At 45.3% G+C, this 25,357-nt stretch overlaps 1 protein-coding gene across 3 annotated transcripts in view; it reads right to left on the reverse strand.

Moving 5' to 3' along the window:
- The window catches only part of ITGB5 (integrin subunit beta 5), a 123,254-nt gene extending 98,956 nt beyond the window's left edge, over positions 1–24,298 (reverse strand). Inside the window, exons 1-2 of one of the 3 annotated variants that reach the window (XM_075933152.1) lie at positions 24,280–24,298; positions 16,849–16,934 (exon numbers count right to left, since the gene is read on the reverse strand). Coding sequence is in view for 2 of the 3 variants with exons in the window: in XM_075933150.1 (XP_075789265.1) it covers positions 16,849–16,934; positions 23,687–23,765 (165 nt within the window). In the remaining variant the exon portion in view is untranslated. Of the gene's footprint in view, positions 1–16,848; positions 16,935–23,686; positions 24,226–24,279 lie in introns of those variants that run through there. The other 2 variants (XM_075933150.1, XM_075933151.1) reach the window with 2 other exon arrangements.
- Between the last annotated feature and the right edge of the window lie 1,059 nt (positions 24,299–25,357).

A 25,357-nucleotide genomic window follows, 5' to 3' on the forward strand; every position in this document is an offset into this window, starting at 1 on the left:
CACCGCTTCCCCAGGTCCGCAGCTGGTCAGTTTCAGCAATGGCAGCAGCGGATTTGGGGAAGCTGCACGAGCAGCTCCAATTGTCCGGCTGGCCAGAGCACTTCCGGGTTCCAGTTGGTGCTGGACCACTGGATGCCAGACAATTGGAGTTTTACTGTAATAGATTACAAGGGAGTAGAGTTGCCAGATGTCCGGTTTTGAACTGGACAGTCCAGTATTTGAGCTTTCTGTTTGGGAAACAAATTGAGAAAATAGAAATGTCCGGTATTTTCTAAATAAGATGTAATGTAGATTGTGAAGTAATGTCAAGTGTGTCCGGTATTTTTGTTGAAACCATCTGGCAACCCTACTAAGGAGCTATACTCACCAACCTCCCTCTCTCTGGGGGTAGGAAGCCCCAGTTCGGCGGCTGAGCCGGGCTGCAGCCACGGCAGCCCCAACTCTGCCCCTGGCTGCTGAGGGAGAGGGGGGTAGGCTGAGGCAGCCCTGGCTTTCCTCCCAGCCTCCGGGCTAGAACACAGAAGCCCCAACTCCCCCAGCAACAGATAGGGGGTGAGGGGAGGGAAGGAGGTGGCTGTGGGATGAGGGCGGAGGGATGCAGAGTGACATGATGACATCACTGTCATTCCGCAGGGGGAAAAAATTATACATAGAGAGAGATTAAGCATACTTCCTACATTAGCACCTAGGGACCAAGCAAGATCAGGGTCCCGCTATGCTAAGCGCTGTACAAACTCAGAAGAACATACAGTCCCTGCCTCTAAGCCCTTATACAGTGTCAACTGTCAGGTTAGGCAGCCCTTACTCTCACTGGTGAGCATGGACATAAGAGAGCAGTCTTCCTGGAATCCATGGAGCTAGCTGACTGAGTAAGTTCACCCTGCCAAACCAGGTGACATTTGGGGTTCTCCGCTAGCCTGAAACACAGGCCGAGTTGGTGTGATGTGAAACATCCATCAAATCTCTCCAGGTCTCCCAGGGCTTCATCCAAAGCTCTCAGGTCACCTGAAGAAGTGGGCTGTGCCCACGAAAGCTCCTTATACCAGCTCCATGTTTTGTTAGTCTTTAAAGTGCTACCAGACTAGTTACTGGTTTTTAAGTTTACCCTGTACAGACTAACTCAGCTACCCCTGAAGCTTCTGAATATAAAACAGTATGGCAATGGCTACTCAAGGAAGCTTAGAGTGGCAAAGCTGCACCATTGTAGCAGGGGCCATGTAAGCTCTCTAATGTAGCCGCTGTGCTTCCATCAGCTTAATTACTCCAGCCTGCACAAGCAGCAGTAGCTTTGTTGGCTGGAGAAGTTCTCCCACCCACATAGCACTGCCCAAACCAGCACTTAAATCAGCGTAATGTATGTGGACTTAAGCTGTAGTCAAGCCATAGCCAAACATTCCCACTGACTTCAATGAGGAAAGTGTCTGGCCTTTGTTTGGAAGGGGAAAAGTAAACAGATCCACTCAGGGGGACAGGGCAGGTAGGAGGAGCAAGGTCAGCTGCAATCTTTTCCTCATCAGTGTTTGAGGACATTGTGAAAAACATAGATAGGGCGGAGGAAGTCAAGAAAGAAGAAGCCTAGCTACTGTGGTCTGTGTATGCACAGAAGTGAATTTGAGTGAGGGGAAAGACACAGCAGAACATACATAGCAATGAAACTCCCTTGGCCTCTTTTCCTCCTTTCTGGAAAGCTATAGGATATGGAGTCACCAAAGCCACCCACAAGGGAAAGAATATTTTAGACTTAGGCTGTGTCTACACTGCAGGCTTTTGCCCGCAGAGAGCATGCTAATGAAGTGCTCGTTAGCATTTGTCATGCTGTCATTTGCATATTCTCTGCCGATACTTTTTGCGCAAGAGGTGTTTGCGCAAAAAACATCGGCAGAGAATATGCAAATGACAGCATGACAAATGCTAACGAGCACTTCATTAGCATTCACTCTGCCGGCAAAAGCCTGCAGTGTAGACACAGCCTTACGGAGGGTAAGATCCACTAAAGAACCATCACTGTTATTGACTGGATGGGCCCCAGTTACTGCAAGCGGCACAGACAGCACCTCCCTCCTTTCCGAAGGTGGAAAGTCACCCAGGAATGCTAGGTGTTGTAGCACTACATAGGGACTATAACATGTAAAATTGAAGGGGAAAAGAAAAAGGGAGCAGTACAACCCAAAAAGTGGGCCTGTTTAGGTGAGTGGTAGGGCAAAGAGGTCTGGATGTACTGATTCAGCACATCTCTTCACTAGCTTCCACTATTGTGCCTGCCACAGAAGCACCTTTCCTCCTCCATCACCACCGGAGTCTAAATCTACACTCCCTCAGCAGATACCTTGATGGAGGAACAGGAAGTTTTCACTACAAACACTGACACAAAGCTATTTAGGTACTATCCAAGGTAATCAGCAAATATAAGGACAATAACTGTTAATGGCTCTCATCTCATTGTCACCAGTGGACTCACTAAAATTAATCCACCCATTTTTGACATTTGTCATTGAATTTTGTCCCTAAAATAACCAAAAGTAGGACCACAGGAACTGCCACACTGGATCCACTGGGAGCCTCTGGTTGCATGCAGAAGCTGAGTGGAGGCGGAGGGAGTGGCTGGGAGGCAGGGCACAATCGGCACTGGGAGCCCTCAGCTGATTGCGTCTGAGGAGGAGTAGCTCCCTGCTCCTAAGCTCTGTTCAAGCGCTTTGTGGCGCCGTAGTCCAGGAGAGAAGCCCACAGGTGCTTTGTAGTTGCGTTTAGGTGCCTTCCATGGGCTCTCAGCCAAAACTGACTTTCTGTTTCTTCCCACTGGGACACCCAAAGACCTGGCTATGGGGGAGTCACTTTCCTACCCATTGTCCTCCTCCCCCTCCGCCCTGCCACTGTGTTGCCCCAGCGTCTGCCTCTCTCTGCTTTGGGTAGCAGGCTCTGCTGACTTCCCCTTTGTTCCCAGCGTGGTGGCTCTTGGTAGCAGGATGTGTGTTCGGTGTGGGTGGGTTTTTTTTTTTTTGCTCAACAAATTTTGAGCCCTTGTGTTTGGTATTTTTGGGGAGACCATCTGGCAACCCTAAGAGCTTAGGAGTTCAAGTACACACTCGGGAGAATGTTGGTAACCAGGGCACAGACCTCAAACTGAGTTATCTACTTAGATTTCACCAACCGAGTACCCAGTGTGAACTCCACAAGCAGCCTCAACATGGACTGTCTAGGACTCCCCTTGGGTACTCTGGACCAGTCACCCAAGCAAGCCTGCTTTTGTGAGAGATGGCCCCTTACATAAAAAACAACATTCAGATTTCTCTCAGTTGCAAAAGATTAGTCACTTAACCAGTCAATTGCACCTTAGATACTATGGCAAAGACAACACTTGTAGCCAATCCTAAAATACACTAACTAAAGATTTATTGACCAAGAAAAAGAAATAAGGGAGTTATGTAGAAGAATAAAATAGGCAAACATTTGCCTACAAATGAGTTAGGATCCAAAAGATAACAGAGGCTATTGTAATATGCAAGTTCTATATGTCCTCTAGGGCTAAGCAGCTGGGGATCCCTGGCTTATGCTTAGAAATCTTGTCATCCCAAAGTCCAAACAGCACAGAGATCCAGTTTCTTCCTGTTCTGGATTTTTATTCTCTTATCCCATCAGCCTGAACTGTGGAGTGAGTCCACATGCAAGTCTCCTCTGGTGTGGGGGCAGCAATTAACAAAGACATCGTTTTCTGATGTTTCACAATGGTTCATTTGGCTTCAATGAGCCTTCTTGGTAGGCAAGACCTAACACCTTCTGTAGGAAGTCAGATTTTACTTGAATTAAAGCTCCTTTTCCTGTTTGACGATTTACACATTTGCAGGGTTTTACAATGTAGCATCCTACAAGCATTTCATAAAGTCTAAACACATTCTTATAAATTTTAAAAATGCTAACACATTCCAGCTATGCACTAGTGAGTGTTCAGTGGAGAACTAGGAGCCTTGGCATGAGCTGGTACCTGATCTGCTAGTGCCACTTAAATGAATTTTTTACTATACCTCACGCAAGCCCCATAAGGAAACTTCAGAGCCATATGACTGCACCATGGGGAGTACAGAAAATCATGGTAATTTTCCATGGAACTCTCTCATAAGATCAAGCAGCAACTAAGATCTCATGCTTGGTCACTGACATGGGCTAATACCAAACCACAGGTTGTAACACTCCTACACTTTTGGACTGCCTGGATCAAAATGTGGTGGTTTAGACGCTTTGCATTTGGTTGGTTGCTGCACTACAAGGTGGGGAAGAAAAGATGCCTGCCAGAGATTTAAATAGAGGTGGGTATAACTCAGACACTGAGGGGCTAGCATAGCAAGAAAAGCTAAGAGGAGAATATAAGTAGGGACATTGCAGGATTCCTCTATATAAACACATACAAACTTACACTGTCTTCTGATCCTCTGTGTAGGTTACACGACTTTAGACCCAGTTACTGATATGTAACATACACACTGCTCCAGGATTTGGCATAGGAAAGCCTCAAAAAGCCACAGTTAACACGATCTGCAGTCACACATAACTAATTACAGAAGCAACACTATAAAAGTTACCCCTATGGTGGCATCAGTGACTTACTATCAGCAAACATCCATTCACAACTCCCTGTGGTATAACAGAAACACTTGGGAGAGTTTCCAGTGTATAAGGACCGTCTGTGAAAGAAAAGGAATGTGTAGACTTCACCTGGGACAGCTAAGGGGTCTGGAATGATTGATGCTTATATAAGTCTCTGGCCTGCTATCCATTGGAAGACACATGCAAAGAAGCACAATAATACACTCCAACCTCTATACAAGATTAGCAGGTTTAAGCTCCTTCATGCAGTGTTTTTTGAAGCTTTATCAATTTGCTGCATCTGGATTTCTCTGCAGAACCCACAGAATGTCAAGTAGCAACTTCCTATGCTTCTTTTTCCACACATCTGTCCCTTCCACACTAACCCCACTCCATGGGATGTTTTGGTGCTAAATCAAAGGATAAAAAAAAAACTCATGTGCAGATGTTTTATTTATGCTATGAAATTATAAAATTTACAGTATCTCACTGATCTACTTCATGCCTGGCAGAAACAGTGAACAACCAACTATTAGGAATTAAAAAAAAAAAAAAAAAAAAAAAAGCAGTCACTAAATTATCTCACTGCTACACCATCAGTAAAGCGTCAAGCACGCTTTTGGCACCAGATCCATAATAAATGCCAAAGCCAAGTCTTCAATGACAGACAAGAGAGATGCTACAAAGATTACATAGAAAGAAGCAGGGGGAGGTGAGGGAAGAGGAGAGGATACTATACAGGCCAGAAGCGTTTATGAGCAATAAAGGAAAAATAGAATCTATAGAGATGGACTCAAACCAAACTCCCTGACCCAAACTTCAGGAGAGCTGAGATTCAGACCCAGACTTTGCAGCTTGCAAATTAACATCAAAACATGCATTGACATGCCAGTACAAAGGTAATATTTCCATTAAGTGGCCTGTCTGCATATCTTACTAAGAAATCTATTAAATATCCACCAGAGTAGCTGAACATGTTTGTTCTGGAGCAGCAGTTCCCAAGCGCACCACGAACCCCTGCCCGCTGAGCCACGGCACACTGCCAGGCCACACCCCCAGATGCTAATGAGCCCTCCCACTGGGGTTCCCCACACAGCAGCAGGACGAGTGGTCCTGCGGACAACTGAGTGTGCTGCGACTGGAGCCGGGGCCGCAGTGAAGCTGTCCTTACTAAGGCACCCTCACCGTGGCCCGGTTCCAGCTCCAGCGGCCACTGCGCGGCCCGGGTGGCAGGCCTCCATGATGGGCATCGGCTGTGCTTGGCTGGGGCCAAGCGCCGTGTGGAGCCAGCTGCCACAGTGCTCAGCAGGGAGCCGGCTGTGTGGCAGCCAGGCTCTATGTAGTGGTTGGCTCAAGCCGAGCGCTGCAGCAACACTCAGCAGGAGCACGGCTGCTGTGGCAGTCAGCTGCGGCCAAACGCGACGTGGAGTATAGCTGCTGTGGTGCTCATCAAGGTTCCTGGCTGCCACAGCACACAGCTGGAGTGAAGTGCCACCTGGAGCCCAGCTGCCACGGAGCTCAGCTGGGGCCAAGCGCCACGTGGAGCCCGGCTGCCACAGCATTCAGTTGGGGCCAAGCGCCACGTGGAGCCCGGCTGCCACAGCATTCAGTTGGGGCCAAGCGCCACGTGGAGCCCGGCTGCCACAGCATTCAGTTGGGGCCAAGCGCCATCCTGGAGCCCGGCTGCCGTGGCTCTCATCAAGAGTCGGGCACGCTGCAGGCTCTGCACAGCCCTCCCACCACATAGGGAAGTACTCTGTGCTCAGCTGGGAGACAGTGGCCAGGCTAGGTGAGGGCTCTGTGGGTGAGGGGCCAGGCTAGGTGAGGGCAAGCACGGGAGCTCTGGGGGTGAGGGGCCAACACTGAAGGGCACTGTGACATCCGGGAAGGGGAAAAAGGGGAGGATGGAGAGAGGGTGTTCACAGTAGTGACAGATGGCAGAACAAGGAGCCATGGTCTCAAGTTACAGTGGGAGAGGTCTAGGTTGGATATTAGGAAAAACTATTTCCCTAGGAGGGTGGTGAAGCACTGGAATGGGTTACCTAGGGAGGTGGTGGAGTCTCCATCCCTAGAGCTTTTTAAGTCTCGGCTTGATAAAGCTCTTGCTGGGTTGATTTAGTTGGGATTGGTCCTGCCTTGGGCAGGGGGCTGGACTTGATGACCTCCTGAGATCTCTGCCAGCCCTAAAATTTGCATAACGAATATGAAAATATGCAAATAAAATGTTACCAGTCAGCCAAGAGTTTATGAATAGGTTTGTCACTTCCTAGTATATAAAAAAAAAAGATTGGGAACCACTGTTCTAAATCAAAGCTAACGTGTGCTTGAATGTGGCATGTTTGTTTACAGTAGCACTGATTATGCATTAGGTACTTACCAAATACTGTCACTTCTCCAAGGGTTTCCCAAACTAATGACAGCCAACAACAATGGGCAAATTATACACAAGTCAACTTGATTCACCATACATAACATTTAGTTCACACATTAAACAGAAGCCTGAGATGGAGAACACTTATGGGACCCCATTAAATTCATAAGAACATAAGAAGGGTCATACTGAGTCAGACCAAATATGCATCTAGCTCAGTGTCCCATCTTCTGACAGTGGCCAGGTTCCCCAGAGGGAATAAACAGAATAGTAATCAAGTGATCCATTCCCTGTCACCCATTCCCAGCTCCTGGCAAACAAAAGCTAGGGACACCATCCCTGCCCATCCTGGCTAACAGCCATCGATGGACTTATCCTTCATGAATTTATCTTTTTTGAACCCTGCTATATATTGGCCTTCACAATATTCTCTCGCAGTAAGTTCCACAGGATGACAGCCTGTAATGTAAAGCATTACTACTTTTGTTTGTTTTAAACCTGCTGCCTATTACTTTCACTTGGTGACCCCTAGTTCTTGTGTTATGAGGAGTAAACAGCACTTCCTTATCCACTTTCTCTACACCAGTCGTTATTTTTTAGATCTGAATTATGTCCCCCGTTTAGTAATCTCTCCTCCAAATTGAAAACTCCCAATTTTATTAATCTCTTCACATAGGGAACCTGTTCCACGAAAGGTTTGTGAACATGTAACTGTGTAAACAGTTAACCGATGAGCCTGAGTTCCTGGTTACACGCAAGCTCCCAATATGTGCAGGGAGCCAGTACAAAATCCAGCTCCCAGGGAGCCACCTGATATCTGATACAGAGGCACCACTGCAGGGCAGCAACAAGAGCTTAAAAGCCAGCTCCCCACATGCACCAGCTCCCAGAGAGTTGACGGCTGCCCCACGTGTAACCTTGTAACTGCTGAAACTTTACACGGTTACTTAACTACATGTATTTTAACATCCCTGTTCCATACCCCATTCATTTTTATTACCTTTTTCTGAACCATTCATTTTTAGTGCCCCTTTCCAATTCTAACGTATCTGTTTTGAGATGGGGCAACCACATCTGCTCATGGTATTCCAGATGTGGGAGAACTGTGGATTTATATAGGCTATGTCTAGACTGCATTCCTCTCTCCAAAGAGGAATGCAAATGAAGCAGATCGAAAATTCAAATGAAGCGAGGATTTGCAAATCTTGTGCTTCATTTGCATAATCGCGTGAGAGCACTTTTTCGAAAAAGGGTTTTTCGAAAAAACAAACAAACCCGCAGTCTAGATGGGATTCTTTCAGAAAAAAACCCTCTTTTTTTGAAAGAACCCCTACTCCTGAAAAAAACCCTTTTTCAAAAAAAGCACTCATGCAAGTATGCAAATGAAGCGCAAGATTTGCAAATCTGCGCTTCATTTGAATTTTCGATCTGCTTCATTTGCATTCCTCTTTCAAGAGAGGAATGCAGTCTAGACAAGCCCATAGGAGCAATATTCTGTATCTTCTTATCTGTCCCTTTGTTAATGAATCCCAACATTCCGTTCACTTTTTTTTGATTGCTGCTGCACTTTGAGTGGACATTATCAGAGGACTATCCATAAAGGCTCCAAGATTTCTCTCGAGTGGAAACAGCTAATTTAGACCCCATCTTTTTATATGTACAGTTGGGATGTTTTCCAATGTGCATTTCTTTGTATTTATCAACATTGAAGTCCATCTGCTATTTTGTTGCCCAGTTTTGAGAGATCCTTTTGCAGGTCTTCACAATCTGCCTGGGACTTCTATCTTGAGTAGTTTTGTATCATCTGCATATTTTGCCACCTCATTCTTTACCCTTTTTCCAGATCATTTATGAGTATGTTGAACAGGATTGGATCCCCTGAGAGAAACCGCTAATTACCTCTCTCCAGTCAGAAAACTGATCATTTATACATACCTTTTGTTTTCTGACTTTTAACCAGTTACAAATCTATGAAAGGACCTTCCTCTTATCCCAAGTCACGTTACTTTGCTTAACAGCCTTTGATGAAAAATCTTGTCAAAAGCTTTCTGAAAATCTAAGTACATTATATACAGTGGATCATCCTTGTCCACATGCTTGTTGACCCTCCTCAAAGAATTCTAGTAAATTGGGGTGCACAGTTTTTTTACAAAAACCATGTTGATTTTTCCCTAACAAATTATGTTAATCTAGATGGCTGACAATATTGTTCTTTACTATGGTGTGACAGGATATGCATACTCCACACTGGGCCAGGAGGACTTAATACCCTGTGGGTTTAGAAAGTCCCGTCCCCACCCCTCCCCAGCCACACTGGGCATGCTCCAAGGGCTAGAGCAATATAAAAGGGAGCAGCTCAGCACAGTCAGGGCTGGCGGCTGGAGAGGAAGGACTTTCTAGAGGTAGACCAGAGGCAGAAACCCCGACAATGGAAGCTGGAGACCCAGGAGACTGCACTGAGCCTCCAGACCTGGCAGAGCTGCAGGAGGAAACTGATGCTGAGGAACCTGAAAACCCGGAGACTATGTGAAGTATCCCAACTCTGGATCTGGTAGGAAGTGACCCAAGAAGGGTATGTGAGTGGTATCCCCCACCCGACTGAGCTTGGTGTGTTGCAGTTGGATTCCTTGCTGAGCACTCTGCCACTAACAGGGGCCCGGGTCAGGGCCCAGTGGAGTAGGGTATGCCTGGAGCCCCCTTGCCAGGGCTACTGCCCCAAACCTGTGACTCTAGCCATTCAGTTGTGCTGCCCTGAACTGAGGGCTGTGATTACTGACTAACAATTAGGATGTGCTTCCCTGAACCCTAGTGCTGTGTTACAGGACTGTGGCTATGCTTGTGACGTGACATATGGTTTCAAAAGTTTGCTTGATACTGAAGTCAGGCTTACTAGCCTGTAATTGCCAGGATCACCTCTGCAGCCTTTTTAAAAAATTGTTATCACTTTAGCTATCTTCCTGTCATTTGTTACAGAAGGTGATTTAAATGACAGTTTACAAACTACAGCTAGTAGTTTTTCAACTTTACCCAAGAGCTCTGAAGGAGCTCAAATATGAGTTGCCATCTGGCCCTGGTGACTTAACAACTTATCAGTTTGTTCCAAAACCTCCTTTAATGATACCTCAATCTGGGACAGTTCCACAGATGTGTCACCTAAAAATTCCTGCCATGACCTGTGCTGAATTTTCCCCTGGCATTTATTTCTTTATTTACTCCAATCTTACATTAATTCAACCTAAATTTCCCATTCCTTAAGGTCATCATTTGATTTATTTCTCAGTAATACCTCTAGTCCAGTCCCCACTTTTGCTCATTCTATATGAAGCTAAGTTCAGCAGACAATAAAAGTGCAATGGCAGCTCCCAGTAGGGAGGAAGAACAGTCCCTTCCTTTCCTTAAACACACCTAAGCAGCTCCAGCAATATTGGCGACCGTGCCTCCAATAGGAGGTCAAGTAGATTCCTTGATTGACACCTAGAAAAAGTTACGCAGCTGAAAAGATCCCAAAGACTGTACAAGTTAGTACAGTTCAAAGCCTTTCAACAGTTTAAGTGCCAACAAGTTTCTAAGGAACATGTAAGGCCTTAGGAGTCCAAAGAAAGGTTTCTGGGATTTTTTTATCTGGATTCCAGCAGAGATGGGTAGGCTGTAGCTGCAAAACCAAATTCCATTTCTCTGATATATTTCCATTCATATACCTTTGAAACTGCATTATCTTTAAATAAAAAGCTACAGATTAGCCTTTATCACTATCCACTTCAGACTGGATATCCTACAGTTTCTTCCTTAAAAGAGATTATTATTAATAATAGTGTTTATTAGGGTAGTGCCTAAGGGCCAACCAAGAATGTTATTGCTAGGCACTGTACAGAGTAGCAGATAACCCTTGCCTAGAGGAGCTTATAAATTTAAGGAGAACAGGCAGACATGTTGTGGGAGAAATGTCAGAACACACATCTAGCGTGAACAATGTAAAGGCAGCAAATGTCAATTTCACTCTTTGTAGGGGAGATCAATTAGTGGGGGGAAGAAGAGAATGGAAAGAACAGAGAAAAAAGATGGTGGCACTGAAAAGAACATGAGTGAGGGGGAAGGGAGAAAGATCGGGGGGGAGGGAAGTGTGAAGTGAAGCTGAAGTGAACAGACTGAGGGATGGGGAGGGAAAGAATTAGAGCAAATGGCCAATCAGCACAGGGAAGAGAAGTCCAGTCAAATCTGCAGAAAGTTCTCTGAATGGTTTACATTCTGCAGCTGGCTCCTCTTCACAGTTCTCCCCCTCCCCACAAGGTCACTTAGGGGATTTAAATTGACACCTTTCAGTCCTAGCCTTTAAGGTGTCTTGCCAACCACCAGCCAAAGCTGTGTTTATTTCCAGTTTCTAAGAGCCTCACGGATTGTGCTGATCCACTCAGTTCACAGGAAACTCAAAGGCTTCATGGATACTTGCCCCAATCTCTCATCAGAGTCAAAACTCTTAACGTGCTGTTCTGTTCTTAAACATGACTGTTAAAATGGCATCAATAGCTTCCACATTTATTGGGTCTTAGTGATTTCTGAATGGACGTGTCCACACAATCCCATTGAGTAATTAAAACCCCCAAAGCTATCCATTTCTGAGAGATTTTTCAGTATAGGAGTTTATTAACTCCGTGCTAGACACAAAAATATTTCATGGTGTTTAGGAGCTTACCACCAGTGAACTATAAAGATCGCTGGTCAGAAAATTATTCTGATGAGTACAAGCTGAGCATATAGTACTTGCCATTATACTGATGCCATTTTAACTCCCAAATTATTTACCTTTTATTAAAAAACCCCACCATCTATACAAATTTGGACATGGGAAATACCTCCATGAGTTTAAGCTCATGAAGCCATATTTGGTTTAAAACCTGTATTCCTTGGTAGTATGAATCTAATTAATGAAAATACAAAAGTAAAACTGACTAGACAACCATATCATCATTGTTTAAAGTAGAAAAAAGTTAGATAATCTAAACATTTTTTAGATTTTTTTAAGAATTAATAATTCAAGGTGACATTTATAATGCAGTTAAAAAAACAACAACTATGTTTTAGAAACACGTGGTTCTTAACTGGCCAGTTTATTATTCCATTATTCTGATTGGTAGCTGCAAAGAAAAAGTTTGAAATGGTCAGTGCTCGCCGAACTGCAGCGAGCCCCACTCGCCAGCCGTGTTGTCCGGCGATCCGTGCATGCGCAGATTGCAACCCGGAAGAGTCAGGTTTGGGCGAGTAGATTTGTATTATTTGTCGAGCCCTGGAAATGGTTATTTAAATGGCTGCTCCAATCTAGACCTCAGAATGTATTTCTCTCTTGCAAACAGATTTTTCTCCTCCCCACCCCACATTCTATTTGGAAATCATTTAAAAATAAAAATAAAAAAATCTATGACTTGCTATGCAATATCACAACACTAGTGCCAAAAACTGACCTACAATTAACAGTCACACCGACTACCAAACAAACATTTATATTGGCAGAGTTGTTCAAAAATTGCCTTTCTATGCCAAGAAAAAAAAAAAGCCTATTGGATACCCACAGTTTAATAGGCAACATTCCTGTATTCTAAAATCATCACCACGGATTACTTGGCTGAAATAGTTTCTTGCAGCTGTATACAAGATGTCTCAAATGCAGAGGTTTTTGCACATTCCTTCTCCCTACATATATTTTTCACTCTTTTGGAGAGGCATGAAAACTATAACAATTTTTAAAAGTCTCAGAGGGGTAGCTGTGTTAGTGCGTAACTTAAAAACAATGAGCAGTTCTGGGGCATCTTAGAGATTAACAAATTTATTAGGTCATAGGTTTTTGTGGGTAAAACCCACTTCATCAGAAGAAATGGAACATAAGTTACAGAATTCTGTGTGTGGGTGTGTATATATATACACACACACACACACACAAACACACCCACCCACACACCTCGACGATCGCGGCAAAAACCACTTGCCAGCCCCACACTGCGCATGCGCAAACCGCCGGTGAACGGGGCGACCGGCTGAAATCTACTCACCACAGGCGAGTAGATAAGTGGATTTGTCGAGCCCCGTATGTGTATATAAACAGCAAAAGAAGTTACCTGTTAACTGTAGTACCAGTGTAAATGAAGCTAATTAAGTCATGTCCAGGGAATTTAAAATGTTCCCCCACAGATTTACATGTTACCATTCCTGATGTCTGATTTGTGTCCATTTATCATTTTGCATAGAGACTGTCCAGTTTGGCCAATATGGCAGAGGGGCATTGCTGGCACTTGGCGGCATATACCTCATTATGGGATGCGAAGGTGTATGAGCCCGATGTGATGGCTTCTGGGGTTAGGTCCCGTGATGGTGTTGCTTATACAGATATGTGGACATGTAACCCACATGCCTAATGTGGTTCGCTGTCCCATGTAGTGGCACTTAGACCACTTACAGCAAGAGATAAAAAAAGAAAGGAGCTCTACAGCCTAAGCTGAGAGCCAGCTGGCTTTCTAGCTCATGCTGTAGAGGCTCCTGTACTAAGCTCCAGAAGTCCCAGGTTCAACTCTCCCTGGTGGTGGTTACAGACAGAGTTGGCAATAGGGCTTGTTGCAGGGGTAGGTTCCTGGGTAAGTATCTGTAGCGTGGTGTGTGGCTGTGGGTAAGTATTTGCTTCAGGTTAGGGGGCTGTCTGTAGGTGAGTACTGGCTTGTCTCCCAGGGTCTGTGAATGAAGGATCATTTTCCAGATTTGGTTATAGATTACAGACTAACCCCTCTGAAGCTGGCTATAGATTGTCAGTGACGTGCTGGAGGGGTTTAAGCTGAGGGCTGTAAGTGATAATCAGTGGTGTTCTGTAATTTTCCTTGTTAGACCTGTCCTGAAAAGGTGATTTCTGGGTACTTCTCTGGCTCTCTCAATCTTTCCTCACTTCCCCAGGTGGGTATTTTAAGTTTTAAGAATGCTTAATAAAGACCATTTAGGTATCTCTGTCTATGGGATTGGAGCAAATCTGATTATATTTTAGGACTTGGCTGTAGACAATGAAACATGTGATGTGTCCTGGATGGAAGCTGGAGGCATGTAGGTAAGAATAGCAGTCAGTAAGTTTCCCGTGTAGGGTGGTATTTATGTGACCATCATTTATTTGTACTGTAGTGTCCAGGAAGTGGATCTCTTGTGTGTCCACTTGGTCCAGGCTCAAGTTGATGGTGGGGTGGAAACTGTTGAAATCCTGTCGAATGCTTCAAGGGTTTCCTTCTCTCATCCATATGATGTCATTAATGCAGCATAAGCAGAGGAGGGGCGCTAGGGGACAGGAGGTGAGGAAACACTATTCGTTGCCAACTCTGTCCACACTTCTATACAAGCAACGCCATCACAGGAACTAACTACATAAGCCACAACATCAGAGGCTCATATACCTGCACATCCCACTAATGTGAAACATGCCATCAGGTACACAAGGCACATGTAATGATGAGCTCACTTACATTGGTTCAAAGCGAGTAAAGAGTGGGTATAACACACATGCAATTGTGCTGAGCTATTTATATTTTAACCCACTTTGCAGTGGTATAAATGACTGCATAAGATGCACGAAAATGATGAAGAGGGCCTATAGGGGAATGGAAACAAAAGGTTCCTCCTGCAAAACTTGATTTCTTTCCCTCGAGTGGCAGGTTTGCACCTCTGCTTCCCCAACTGCAACCCAGTAAATGGAAAGTGGCATAAAACCCAGAGTTATGGGATTCTTTAGCCTCCTCTCCCCTGTTTCAGGGATGTCTTACCCCTCCCGCAGAAAGCCTGTTGGGAATGACACACACTGCTAAAAGTACTCCTGAGCAAAAAAATAATAATAATTCTGCACCAAAAAAAACCTCTGCATAATATTTAAAAATTCTGCAAATATTATTTGTCATTAGTTAACCATTTAACCATATATCCTAGCACATCCCTAGTATAAACCCTGTAGAGCAGGGATCTCACTTCTTGTTTTAGTCTTAAGCACAATTTAGGACACTACATAATAAAATGATATCCTTAAATTATTGCTTAAGTACAGGCAGTCCCCAGGTTACGTACAAGATAGGGACTGTAGGTTTGTTCTTAAGTTGAATTTGTATGTAAGTCGGAACTGGTACATATTGTAGGGGAAACTCTAGCCAAACATTTCTCCAGAGCTCAGTTTTATTCTCCCACACCTCACTTCCCTCAGTCCTTTATTTTCAAGCTGAGGTGTCTGCTGAGAAAAGCCGCTCCACGTCTCCCTGGTCTGCTGGGGGGGGGGGAGCGCTAGCTTCGCGTCTCCCTGGTCTGCTGGGGGGAAGCAGCTAGTGCGGGGTTGCCTCATCTCGTTTGTAAGTAGGGATCCAACGTAAGTCGGATCCATGTAACCCGGGGACTGCCTGTAGTTTATAAGTAGGCACTGCAAATGCAACAAACATCAGAGGAGTAGCCATGTTAGTCCACTGTAAATGTGGACACAAGACAGTGTACCACTAGGTTTTATGGTCTTTACAATCTGTCCTGTACAAAGGGCAGCACATACCTGCAGTGCCCCAGGAACAGATGATGTGGAGAATCGCAATAATTCTCTCCCTGACTCCACCCTTGCTCCAGGAGGAGAATTGAGCTTTATCTGATGTAGACTACTTCCTCCTCCATGCTGGCTCAGCTATACAGAACAGAACATGGCAAGGGCTGGTCAAAGACTCCCAGTTCTGACCTGCCACCTGCATGGCAGAGGGAAGCAGCAGCCCAGCCAAAACGACTCTTCTCCCTTCTCTGTAACCTCTCCAAGCATTTAGCCTAAACATAGGTCTAAGAGGGTATATTGAGCAAGACATAATCTTGCTCTAGATTTCCCTAACACAGCACCTAACCTTTGAGCACTCTGCAACCCTTCTTTATGCTCTCTCTCTATTTTAAGGAAGAGATCCAATGCTTTCTGTCCATACAGGAAGTCTGGAAGCTGACTAATCACAGATCTGACCACCCGGCCTTGGCACCGTGTAATCATTATGAAAACTATGGCCAAGTGCACAATCAGCTTCTTTCCAGGCTTTGCAGAAGTGTAGCTAGTTTCTAAAACATCAAGTCAAATGCCAGTTACTATGGTCATTATAACTCCAGTAAAAGAGACTGATTATGTGAACTTCATATTACATTGTGTTAAAAAAAAAATACAAATACAGGATGAACCTCTCTAAACCGGGACTCTCTGGTCTGGCACCAACCATGCTCCTGCTGGATCACGGATGTTGCCAGACCAAAGTGCCCTGATGGAGGGCTGGCAGCTGGGAGCCCTGTGAGCTATTAGGGCAATGGGCTACTGGAAGCGAGCTATCAGTGTGGCCAGGAGCCTGGCACGCCGCAGCTGGGCTGCCCAGAAGAACCAGGAAGCCCACTGGGGACCACAGGGCAGTGGGGCCAGCAGCAGTCTCCAGTCTACAGGACTGGAGGAGGATGAAAATGACTTCCCCTGGTCAGACAAAATCCCTCATCCAGGACTGGTCAGGTCCCAAGGGTGCCAGACCAGGGAGGTCCAACCTGTAGTGCAACATTCGGGAACACACAGTCTGGAAATGAGGTACTGGATAAATTCAACGAAGCAGTAACTGACCCTGATAGGCTACTGCACTAAGCCAATGCTAGAGTGCAAGTATATTAAGATGCATGGAGAAGTTGATTCACTTTTCAGTTTGCCAAAGAACTTATAGATGATGTGTGTGCGGCACTCTAAAAAGGAGGAACTCGCCTCCTCTTTACCAATCTTTTTTTGGGTAGAAGTTGATTCTGGGAAGAGGCTAGAGCCAAGCCAGGCAAGTCTGTCTTTCTGCTTTGCAGTTAGCAGTTTATTATAACAAACAAAAGACACAGAAAAGACAGACCAGGTAGGTACATACCTCTTTGGAACACCAAGCACATTTTGGATGAATGAGCAGGCACTCTTCACAGGAGGCAGCACTTCCCCTTGTGCAAATGTTGAGACCTGCAGCGATAAACAACAGAGAATAGGGGTTATTTTACTGGTGAAATACCTTAAAATGGGTAGATTACATACATTATGTAACAATTAATGTGAGATTAAACATTTTACAGGCCTTTGGGCCTTGAACCTGTGAAAATTAGGACTGTCGTGATTTCCTGTCCTCCCTGCTCAATTGATTTTGGAAGAATTAGTTAACTGAGCAAGCTAAGTAAATATTTCCAAGACTTCTGCTAGAGCATTCCTTTGATATTAGTGTTGCTCCTTGCAAATCCTAGATAATACTGACTTTTAAAACTAACCTCTGCAGTTGATCTAATGTACATGACTTCAGGTATGCAAATAGCATAAATGAAGTAGACATATTTATCAGAGTCCTGTGTGTGGTAAGATTGGCAGGGGCTGCTCTCCCGTCGACGCTGCTACTTTTCTCACCCTGGTGGAGTATTGGTATCAGCGAGAGAGTGCTCGGAGATCAATTTATCGTATCTAAGTAGATGTGATAAGATGACGGCCAGTGGATCGATCGCTGCAGTTTGATCTCCAGCATAGGGAAGACAAGCCCTTAGAATGGAACCTGTTGTTCCACACTGCATGGTGGTATGTTTTTGACTTGCAATGCTAATGCAAAGACCACATTGACCCAGACACACAACTTGCAATTAGGAATGTAAAGGAATAACTGGTTAACCAGCAGCCCAGCCAGGCTGGAGCAGCCCCCCTCTCCCAAATCAGGCAGGGGCCTGCTCCAGCCCAGCTGAGTCCATTATGTTGAGGGCAGGAGGCACTAGCAGCCCCCCGCCTCCACAGTGCAATGGGCCCTGCCTGGCCCAAGCAGGCCCCCCACAGTGCAGTGCAACAGGCCCAACCCAAGCAGCCTCCCTGACCCCTGCAGTGCAATGAGCCCAGCCCGAGGATCTCCTCCCCACCCGCAGTACAGGCTCAGACCAGCCTAGCTGGAGCAGCCTGGATGGCCTGGAGCTACTCCCCTTTCTGTTACAGTACGGTCGGCTACTCCAGCCAGCCACAGCTGCCACACCGTGGGTGGAGGGCTGCTCCCTGGTTAACTAGTTAAACACAGCGTTTAACCAGTTAACTTTTTAAACAACCGTTTAGATCCCTACGTGCAATGTTATCTACACCCTCAATTATTAGCATCATACAGAGTACAGACAACTAACAGGGGTTATATGCAAAATCTAGTATGCAGGTTCTGATCAGATTCAATTAGTGCAGACTTGCCATCCCTAGGGTTAAACTGTACTCAACACCAAAGGCATTAGATTTGAATGCAACCGCTTACGTCTAATGGTATCTGTAGCTATGATGAAAAGAACATTGGATACTATTCATGTCTCTATGCTCCTCCATGCAGCTATTAACGTCAATGATCAATAACTAATTAAACAAAATTCTAACAGAGGTGTCTATGTGCATGCTGCATAGTCTAAAAGGAAATGCCTCGGGCTTGAATTCTGAGCCCACTTATTTTTTCAATAGAAGCATTTCAGGCCTCATGCTACAGTTCATCTATTTGCAGACAATTCTGTCCACAGACTCTATTGAACTACGCATGAAGCTCAAGCAGACTTGGTGATGTCGGGAAATGGCCTCATTAAAGTTTTGCTCTTTAGCAAGAACTTTGTGGCAATGTTTGCTTAGGAGTCCCAACTGCCTTCTTCTCGGAGAGTATTTATATTTAAAAATGTTAAATGCTGGATTTGGCTATATGAGTCACTGAAGTCTGAGGGCTAGATCAAAGAGGAAGGAAGAAGTGAATCAAGCTGGACAGCTGTATAAGGCCAAACCAGGCTCTAGGTCAGGGGTGGGGAACCTTTTTTTGGGTCAGGGGCCACTGATCCACAGACAAATCAATCAGGTGCTGCACAGACATGAGAAGCAAAATGAGAAGCCCCTGACCTGAGAAGCAGAAAGACACTCCCCACGTTCCCCTTGCACACCAGAGCCTGGGGAGGGGGGGGGAGGCTAGTAGATTTTGTGTGCTCCAGCCCTGCGGTTGGGTAGCAGGGGGCTGGAGTGCCAGTGTGGTCTCCCCAATGCTGAGCCTCAGGAGCCAAATCTAGGCAAGCCATGGGGGCTGAGATTCCCCACCCCTGGTCCTTAAAATAAGCCCAGCTTCTGGACTTTTCAAGAATTTAAAAAAAAAATGAAACAAAATATTGATTATACAACTGAGCTACTCTCTGTAATTAACAGGTTGGACTCTATTTCCCAACCAGGCACTAGATGTAGTTTCCAGAAAAGCCGTAAACCTTTCCCCATTCAGAAGAAGTCTTGCAATAATGGGTTTCATAATACAGCAAAACTCTTGTGTTTTACTTTGTGTACATATGAATTCAGGAGGTAAAGGAGAGGACTATCTGGAGAGAAAACAAACTCTTATGGAAATCAGCCTTCCTGCTGCAGATACAGCCAGAACGACTACACAGCAGGGCTTAGCTCAATTTTTGTTGCTTATTTCAAGTTGTGTCAATCGAGTAGCTTATTTCGAAGTTGGGAGCGTCTACACAGCACTTATTTCAAAATAGAGCATTCTTCCTCTGACTTCCCTTACTCCTTGTACAATGAGGGTTACAGGAGTCGGGAGTAAGTCATCCTCCAGTCTGACATTATTTTGAAATGTCAAAATAACTGCCTGCAGTGTAGACACGGACTAAGTTATTTTGAAATAATGTTGCTGTGCATACCCTAAATGTCCAAGAGGGACTAGATGGTATGCAGGAGCCTTAAAAGCCTTAGATATACCCTAAATGTCCAAGATAGGTCTTTGATGCTGATTTTGTAAAACCAATGCCTCACTAAAGAGATTGAAACAACAAATGGTCTGGTAGCACTTTATTGACTAACGAAACATGTAGATGGTGGTATGAGCTTTCATGGGCACAACCCACTTCTTCAGAGGACCGGAGTTATGAGTTGGGGATATGAAAACTCAAAATAAATAGGAGGGGGGAAGGGGAAGGGGGGAGAGAAAGAAAAAGGGAAGGGGGTGAGAGACAGAGCATCATTAAGTATCTGGAGAATGGGTACTTAAACCTAAGCAGATAAATTCAAAGTCAATAGATAGATTCTTAAAACAGGAAGGATACCACACAGGGAGCTGTTAGCACCTTCAGTGTTTATTAAGTAGGTAAAGTCCCCACCAGCCCATTTATCAAGTAGTATGGTTAAGAGGACATCTTTAGAAGCCAACAGCAGCTGAGTTCTAATCCTGACACTTTGACATCATTTAACTTTGTCGGGAAAGTGGGGATAATTTTTATGTATCTTCTTTACAGGTGTGATTGTGAGCATTTATGTCCATGATATCCAAAACACTAGCCACATGTGGCTATTTGGCCAATTGAGTGTGGCTAGTTTGCTATAGCAGCAGACACTATAGCAGCTACTGCTTCAGAGCTGGTTGGACACCCCTGGTGGCAGAGGTGCATGCGAAGTCTCCTCCCTCTGCCAAGGGTACATGGCACCAGAGGGAATAGCCAGCTGTTCAAAACGGCTGGCAGTTCCCTCTGGGCGCCGGGCGCCTCTGGCACGGCAGGGACCAAGATCTCACGTGCTCGCTTACCCCTCAGGGAGAGCAGGCAAAGTCTCCTCTTCCCCCCAACCCTACCAGGGGCACATCCCTTCTGCCCTAGGCCCAACCCTTCCACCTGAGGACCACTACCAAAATTGGTGAAGCGGCCCCCTCTACAAAAATTATTGCCCACCACCCATTCTCCAGATTGCTCTGCCCTGTATCTAGTTCCACCTGCTCCAGCACCCAGAAGGCTCTGAGTGGCTTCTTCAAATCCCATTTCCTTGGCATAGGAGAACTTGCACTGGTTCCACCAGGAGAGGGACCTCTGACTGCACCAATGAGGGGGAAGGACAAGATTTGCACCCATGAGGATAATTCCTCTACAATACCAGAATTCTGATGATGCAGAGTGAGCTACACCAGCCAGCAACTTTGATGGGCTCCCCAAGCACCTCTCAAAAACAGATGCTCCAGGAAAATAGCTGTGACCTTATTTGAAACCAGTTTTGTCATAAATCCCAATATAGCAGGCTCTTTAATACGTAGAGCACTTTAATGTACCCACCTGCCTGAAACAGTGAAATATAGTTAGCTCTATATCCACGTAGTTAGGCACAGGATTTCATGCTAGGTAGGGGCTGAGACATCTATATGACCCACTCAAGTCACTAAGAGTTGTAAATGCTCAGCATCCCATAGAATAGAAGAAAATTGATAGTGAAAATCCAAGTTTTACTGTTCCAGGCTATAGCACTATTCACAGGATGAATAGCTTGTAAATGAAGCTAGTTAAAAATGTAAACACAAAGGATACATAAATGAATAGTGAACTCAAAGCAGTTTATTGGGCTTTCTTTATAAAAGACCAGTACTACACTAACAGAGAATGCCATTTCCAGTATTATCAGAGCTGTTTTAATAGGTGTCCAGGAGCCATAAAAGCATCCCTGCTGAGGAGAACAATGACAGCTCTCTAGAATAAGTGCAATCTTCACATTAGGCCTGAACCTGAGCCAGGAGCAATATAAGGAAAGGCAGCCTAGATATCAACATATAATAAAACAAGTTTATGGTTTTTATTAATACTGTTATTCTCCATCTAGATCACTGAAGGCCTGTAACCCAAACACTCAGAGAAGCCTAACCAAAATTCCAGGAAGGAATATTTCTTCAGTTGAAGTTGATTATAATCAACATTATTCCTTTTCATGCCAAGTAGAGAATGGTTTGAGTTGTAAAATACTGATCCACAAAGTTTAAGGTGGTCCACATCCAGGGATGTGGTCTCTAGACCACATTCAATAATAGCAAATCTCTACCAATTCTGAATGTAAGGCATTAAAATGAAAAAAACCCCATGAGGACCTAGATATTTGCCAATGAGCAACAACATGCAAGTTCTTTGCACTATGGAGCAAAACACAAAAATTGTTTAGAAACTATTGGAAATTAAAGCCCTTCATAAAAATTGCTCTCTAGTCAATATGACTCTTGGCATGCTCTCTATTAGTCTCTCAGGGCACTTAGAGAAAAATAACAGGCCTGTTCAGATAACTACTTCTTGTGCTATTGTGACAATTTTTGCTGCACCTGGATACAAAGCCCTGGTCAACACTGTTATTTCAGAGTAACACATGAAACACTACACTACAAAGCCAAACTACACTACACAAAGCCGTCCACTCTACAAAGCCTGTTATTTTGAAATAAGGGGCTGGTTACTTCGAAATAACTCCTGCTTTCCTCGGGGTATAACGTGTATTTCAAAATAGCAATAATGTGGACACTCCACTGCTGCTATTTCAAAATAACTACTCCCCAGAGTCATTCAAAGTAATTACTCCCCAGTGCTTCCTTAGGCTCTAAGTCAAGGTAGCACATCTCCATTAGGGGAGCTGGCTTCGGACTAATTTCAAGGCTGCCCTGTAATGCAGACACACTATTTCAAAATAGTTATTTTGGGAGTTATTACTTAAAAATTAGTTATGTAGTGTAGACACGTCCAGAGATCTAGTAACAGAAGGGTAAGCTGATCACATGAGGTTTCCTGGGCTTAGCTGAAGACAACACACTTCAAGTGTGATTTCTTAAAGCTACAGAAGTTTTGAACAACAAGGCACAGGTGGTTGTTATTTACCACTGTGATTTTTGGAAACTGAAAAAATATATGATAAACAGTAAACATTTTGGAATATAAAACACAAACAAAACACAGAAGAAAAATCAAGAGAATCTTTGCACTGGTTAACTGCTCTATTTAATTGGGACTAACTTAAAAGTACAGAGCATGAAAGTTATTTTTGGTTATGTGGTCTCTGGGATTTTTTTCCCCCCATTCGGATTGATAGTAAAAAGGGACACACCTATCCAAAAACCCTTGAGCACCCTGACACCATTTACAAAAATAAAATGTAACAACCTGCCCCCAAATTTGATGGAGTTGGCTGTTTTCTGAAGCACAGGTAAAACAAACTCATGCTTTCATTGTTTGGCTTAACTAGGGGAACTATGGACTGTAAAAGGATGATGCACGTGCATGCACTTGGTGAGATCTCTCCCTTTCCCGGTGCATTTCTGAAGGTGTTTCAGAGTAACTCTGCACTGCATCATCAGCCTTACACCAGATACAATTCTCCATGAAACTAATTCAACTCCTTTATCAAAAGCCACTTATGACAGAGCCAACCCAGGCATTCAAAACACCTCTCCCCGACATGAACAGTCCTTGGCTCGCAAGGCGGGGAGGGGAGGACCTACTACAGAGATCTCTTCTGGATAAATGCCCCCAATCTGCGGTGGCTGCCCCCTCAGTGGTGGGCGAAGGGAGCTCTGAGAGAGACAGCGCTTGGACAGAGCTTTTGAGTCGAAAGGCTCTGGACTGGAGAAAGCCCCAGGACCAAGGCAATGGAATTCAAAACAACAGGTTATTTACAACCTTCAAACCACAAAGTGTTTTCAAGGAGCCTTTTGTCCTGCAAGAGGCAGCCCCAGGAAGGGGGGGGGGGGTTCCCCTCTAAGAAAGGCGGAGAGGGGACCAAATCCAGAACTGTGGCCCCCCGAATTTGGTGCTTGCCAGGACCCCCACAATTAGTCACTTCCCTCGCCCCACCCCACGCCGCACGCCCCACAGCGCTGCCTGTTCCCATTCGCAACCCCGCAACGAAAACTCCTCAGTTTGCAACTCGAAACAACCCGCCGGGCCCGGGAGCCAACTTACCCCTGAGGCTGGGGAGCAGGGAGGAGAGGAGCAGCAGGCAGGCGGCGCTGGGGGGAGCCAGCCCCCGTCTCCGGGGCATGCCTGCAGAGGAGCCCGCCGCGCTCTGCTTCCCTCCCGCCCGGCGGCGGCTTTAGCGGCGGCAACAGCTGGAGCCGCAGCTGCCTGCCCGGCAGGGGGCAGCGCGCTGCTCGGCCGCGGCGGCAGGAGCGATGCCGGGCTGGCGGGCAGGCATTACTGCCCCGGCGGCCAGGTCACAGCGGCCGCCGCCCCGGGGGGACCATGCAGCGAGCCCCGCCGCGCCTCCCGCCCTCAGGGGATCCCCACCCCGGCCATCAGCAGCCGGCGCCGGCCTGGGCTGCAGCGCCGCGGGCTCACAAGCTGCGTGGTGGGACCGCCCCGTTCCCCAGCCCTCGGAGGAATCCCTTCATCGCGCCCTGCCCGGCTCTGGCTCACGCTGCTGCTGCTGTCCCCTCCCTCCCCGCCTGCTCCGCTCCCTCCTCCGGTCTCCTCCCCCTGGGTCTGCCCCACGCTTCCAAGGCTCAGCAACTTTCTGCCTGCAAGACGGAGCGATTGAGAAATCTCCCCCAGCTGACCCGTGAGCACGCAGGGCTGCTGAACACTTAGCTGCCCGCTGGGAGTCCTCGCCCGGCGCACACACGCCAATAGACACACAATCGCTCCCAGGCTCCACCCAGACACACAACCCCTGACCTACACACCCTCACAGCACTCTGCCCCCGGATACACAGCACGCACAAGACTTTCAATTAAACCCACACAATCGCACACGCCCCAGACAGTTCAAACACATACTCTGAGGTATGCAAACAGCTACAAAGACGTACCTCACACAAATTCTCAACCCACACACCTCCTGTCCAAATGGGTATGGTTTTATAACTTGCCATGGCTTGGCCGAATTCACTTTTTATTTTTTTGTAAATTCAGTGGCTAATGTCAATGTTTATTCCTAAACATTTTATATTTTTATCAACTTTAATTTTTAGAGTTGTGAGAAATTGTCACCTAAGAAGGAGCCTAGTTATTATTTAGTGATGGCATATGCTGAGATTCAACAAGTAAAAGTTTCATAACCATTTAAACACAAATTGTCAATATTAAATGTAAAAATATACAGTTACAATACAAATATACAGTATCCTTAAATCAAACTAATACATTTTCAAAACAAGTTTTTCTTATTTGGTCTGTCTATAAATGTTTATTTTCAATAGAAGTATTTTTCATCAGTTGTGTACACACTGTGAAATCAACATTTTACTAATACAAATTCAATTCTTTTAATGCCTGCCCTCCATTTGCTTACATTAATGTCTTGTAGTGCATTTCTGGAAACATAAAGAACAATTCAGATCTATAGAATCGCCTGTCTACTGTTAACTCCAAGTGGAAGGATTATTTAAATATAATTCCCTGAATTTCCTCGCTACCTTCTACAGTTTCAGAAGCAGGTTCAAAAAAACATATTTTCTATCCATTTGTAGCAGTTAGAAAACATTTCAGTTCTAGAGGCCGACTGTGGGTTTATTAAGGCGTTTCAGTTGCTGTTTTGATTTACTACTTTCTTTTTCATGGATTATAACCCAGTTCTGTAATATTAAAGGAAAATTCCAGTAATTAGTTATACTAGTTTAGGCTTGAATTCTAAAA

This window comes from Pelodiscus sinensis, chromosome 7 (genome assembly GCF_049634645.1).
Source record: "Pelodiscus sinensis isolate JC-2024 chromosome 7, ASM4963464v1, whole genome shotgun sequence".
Taxonomy (NCBI): domain Eukaryota; kingdom Metazoa; phylum Chordata; order Testudines; family Trionychidae; genus Pelodiscus; species Pelodiscus sinensis.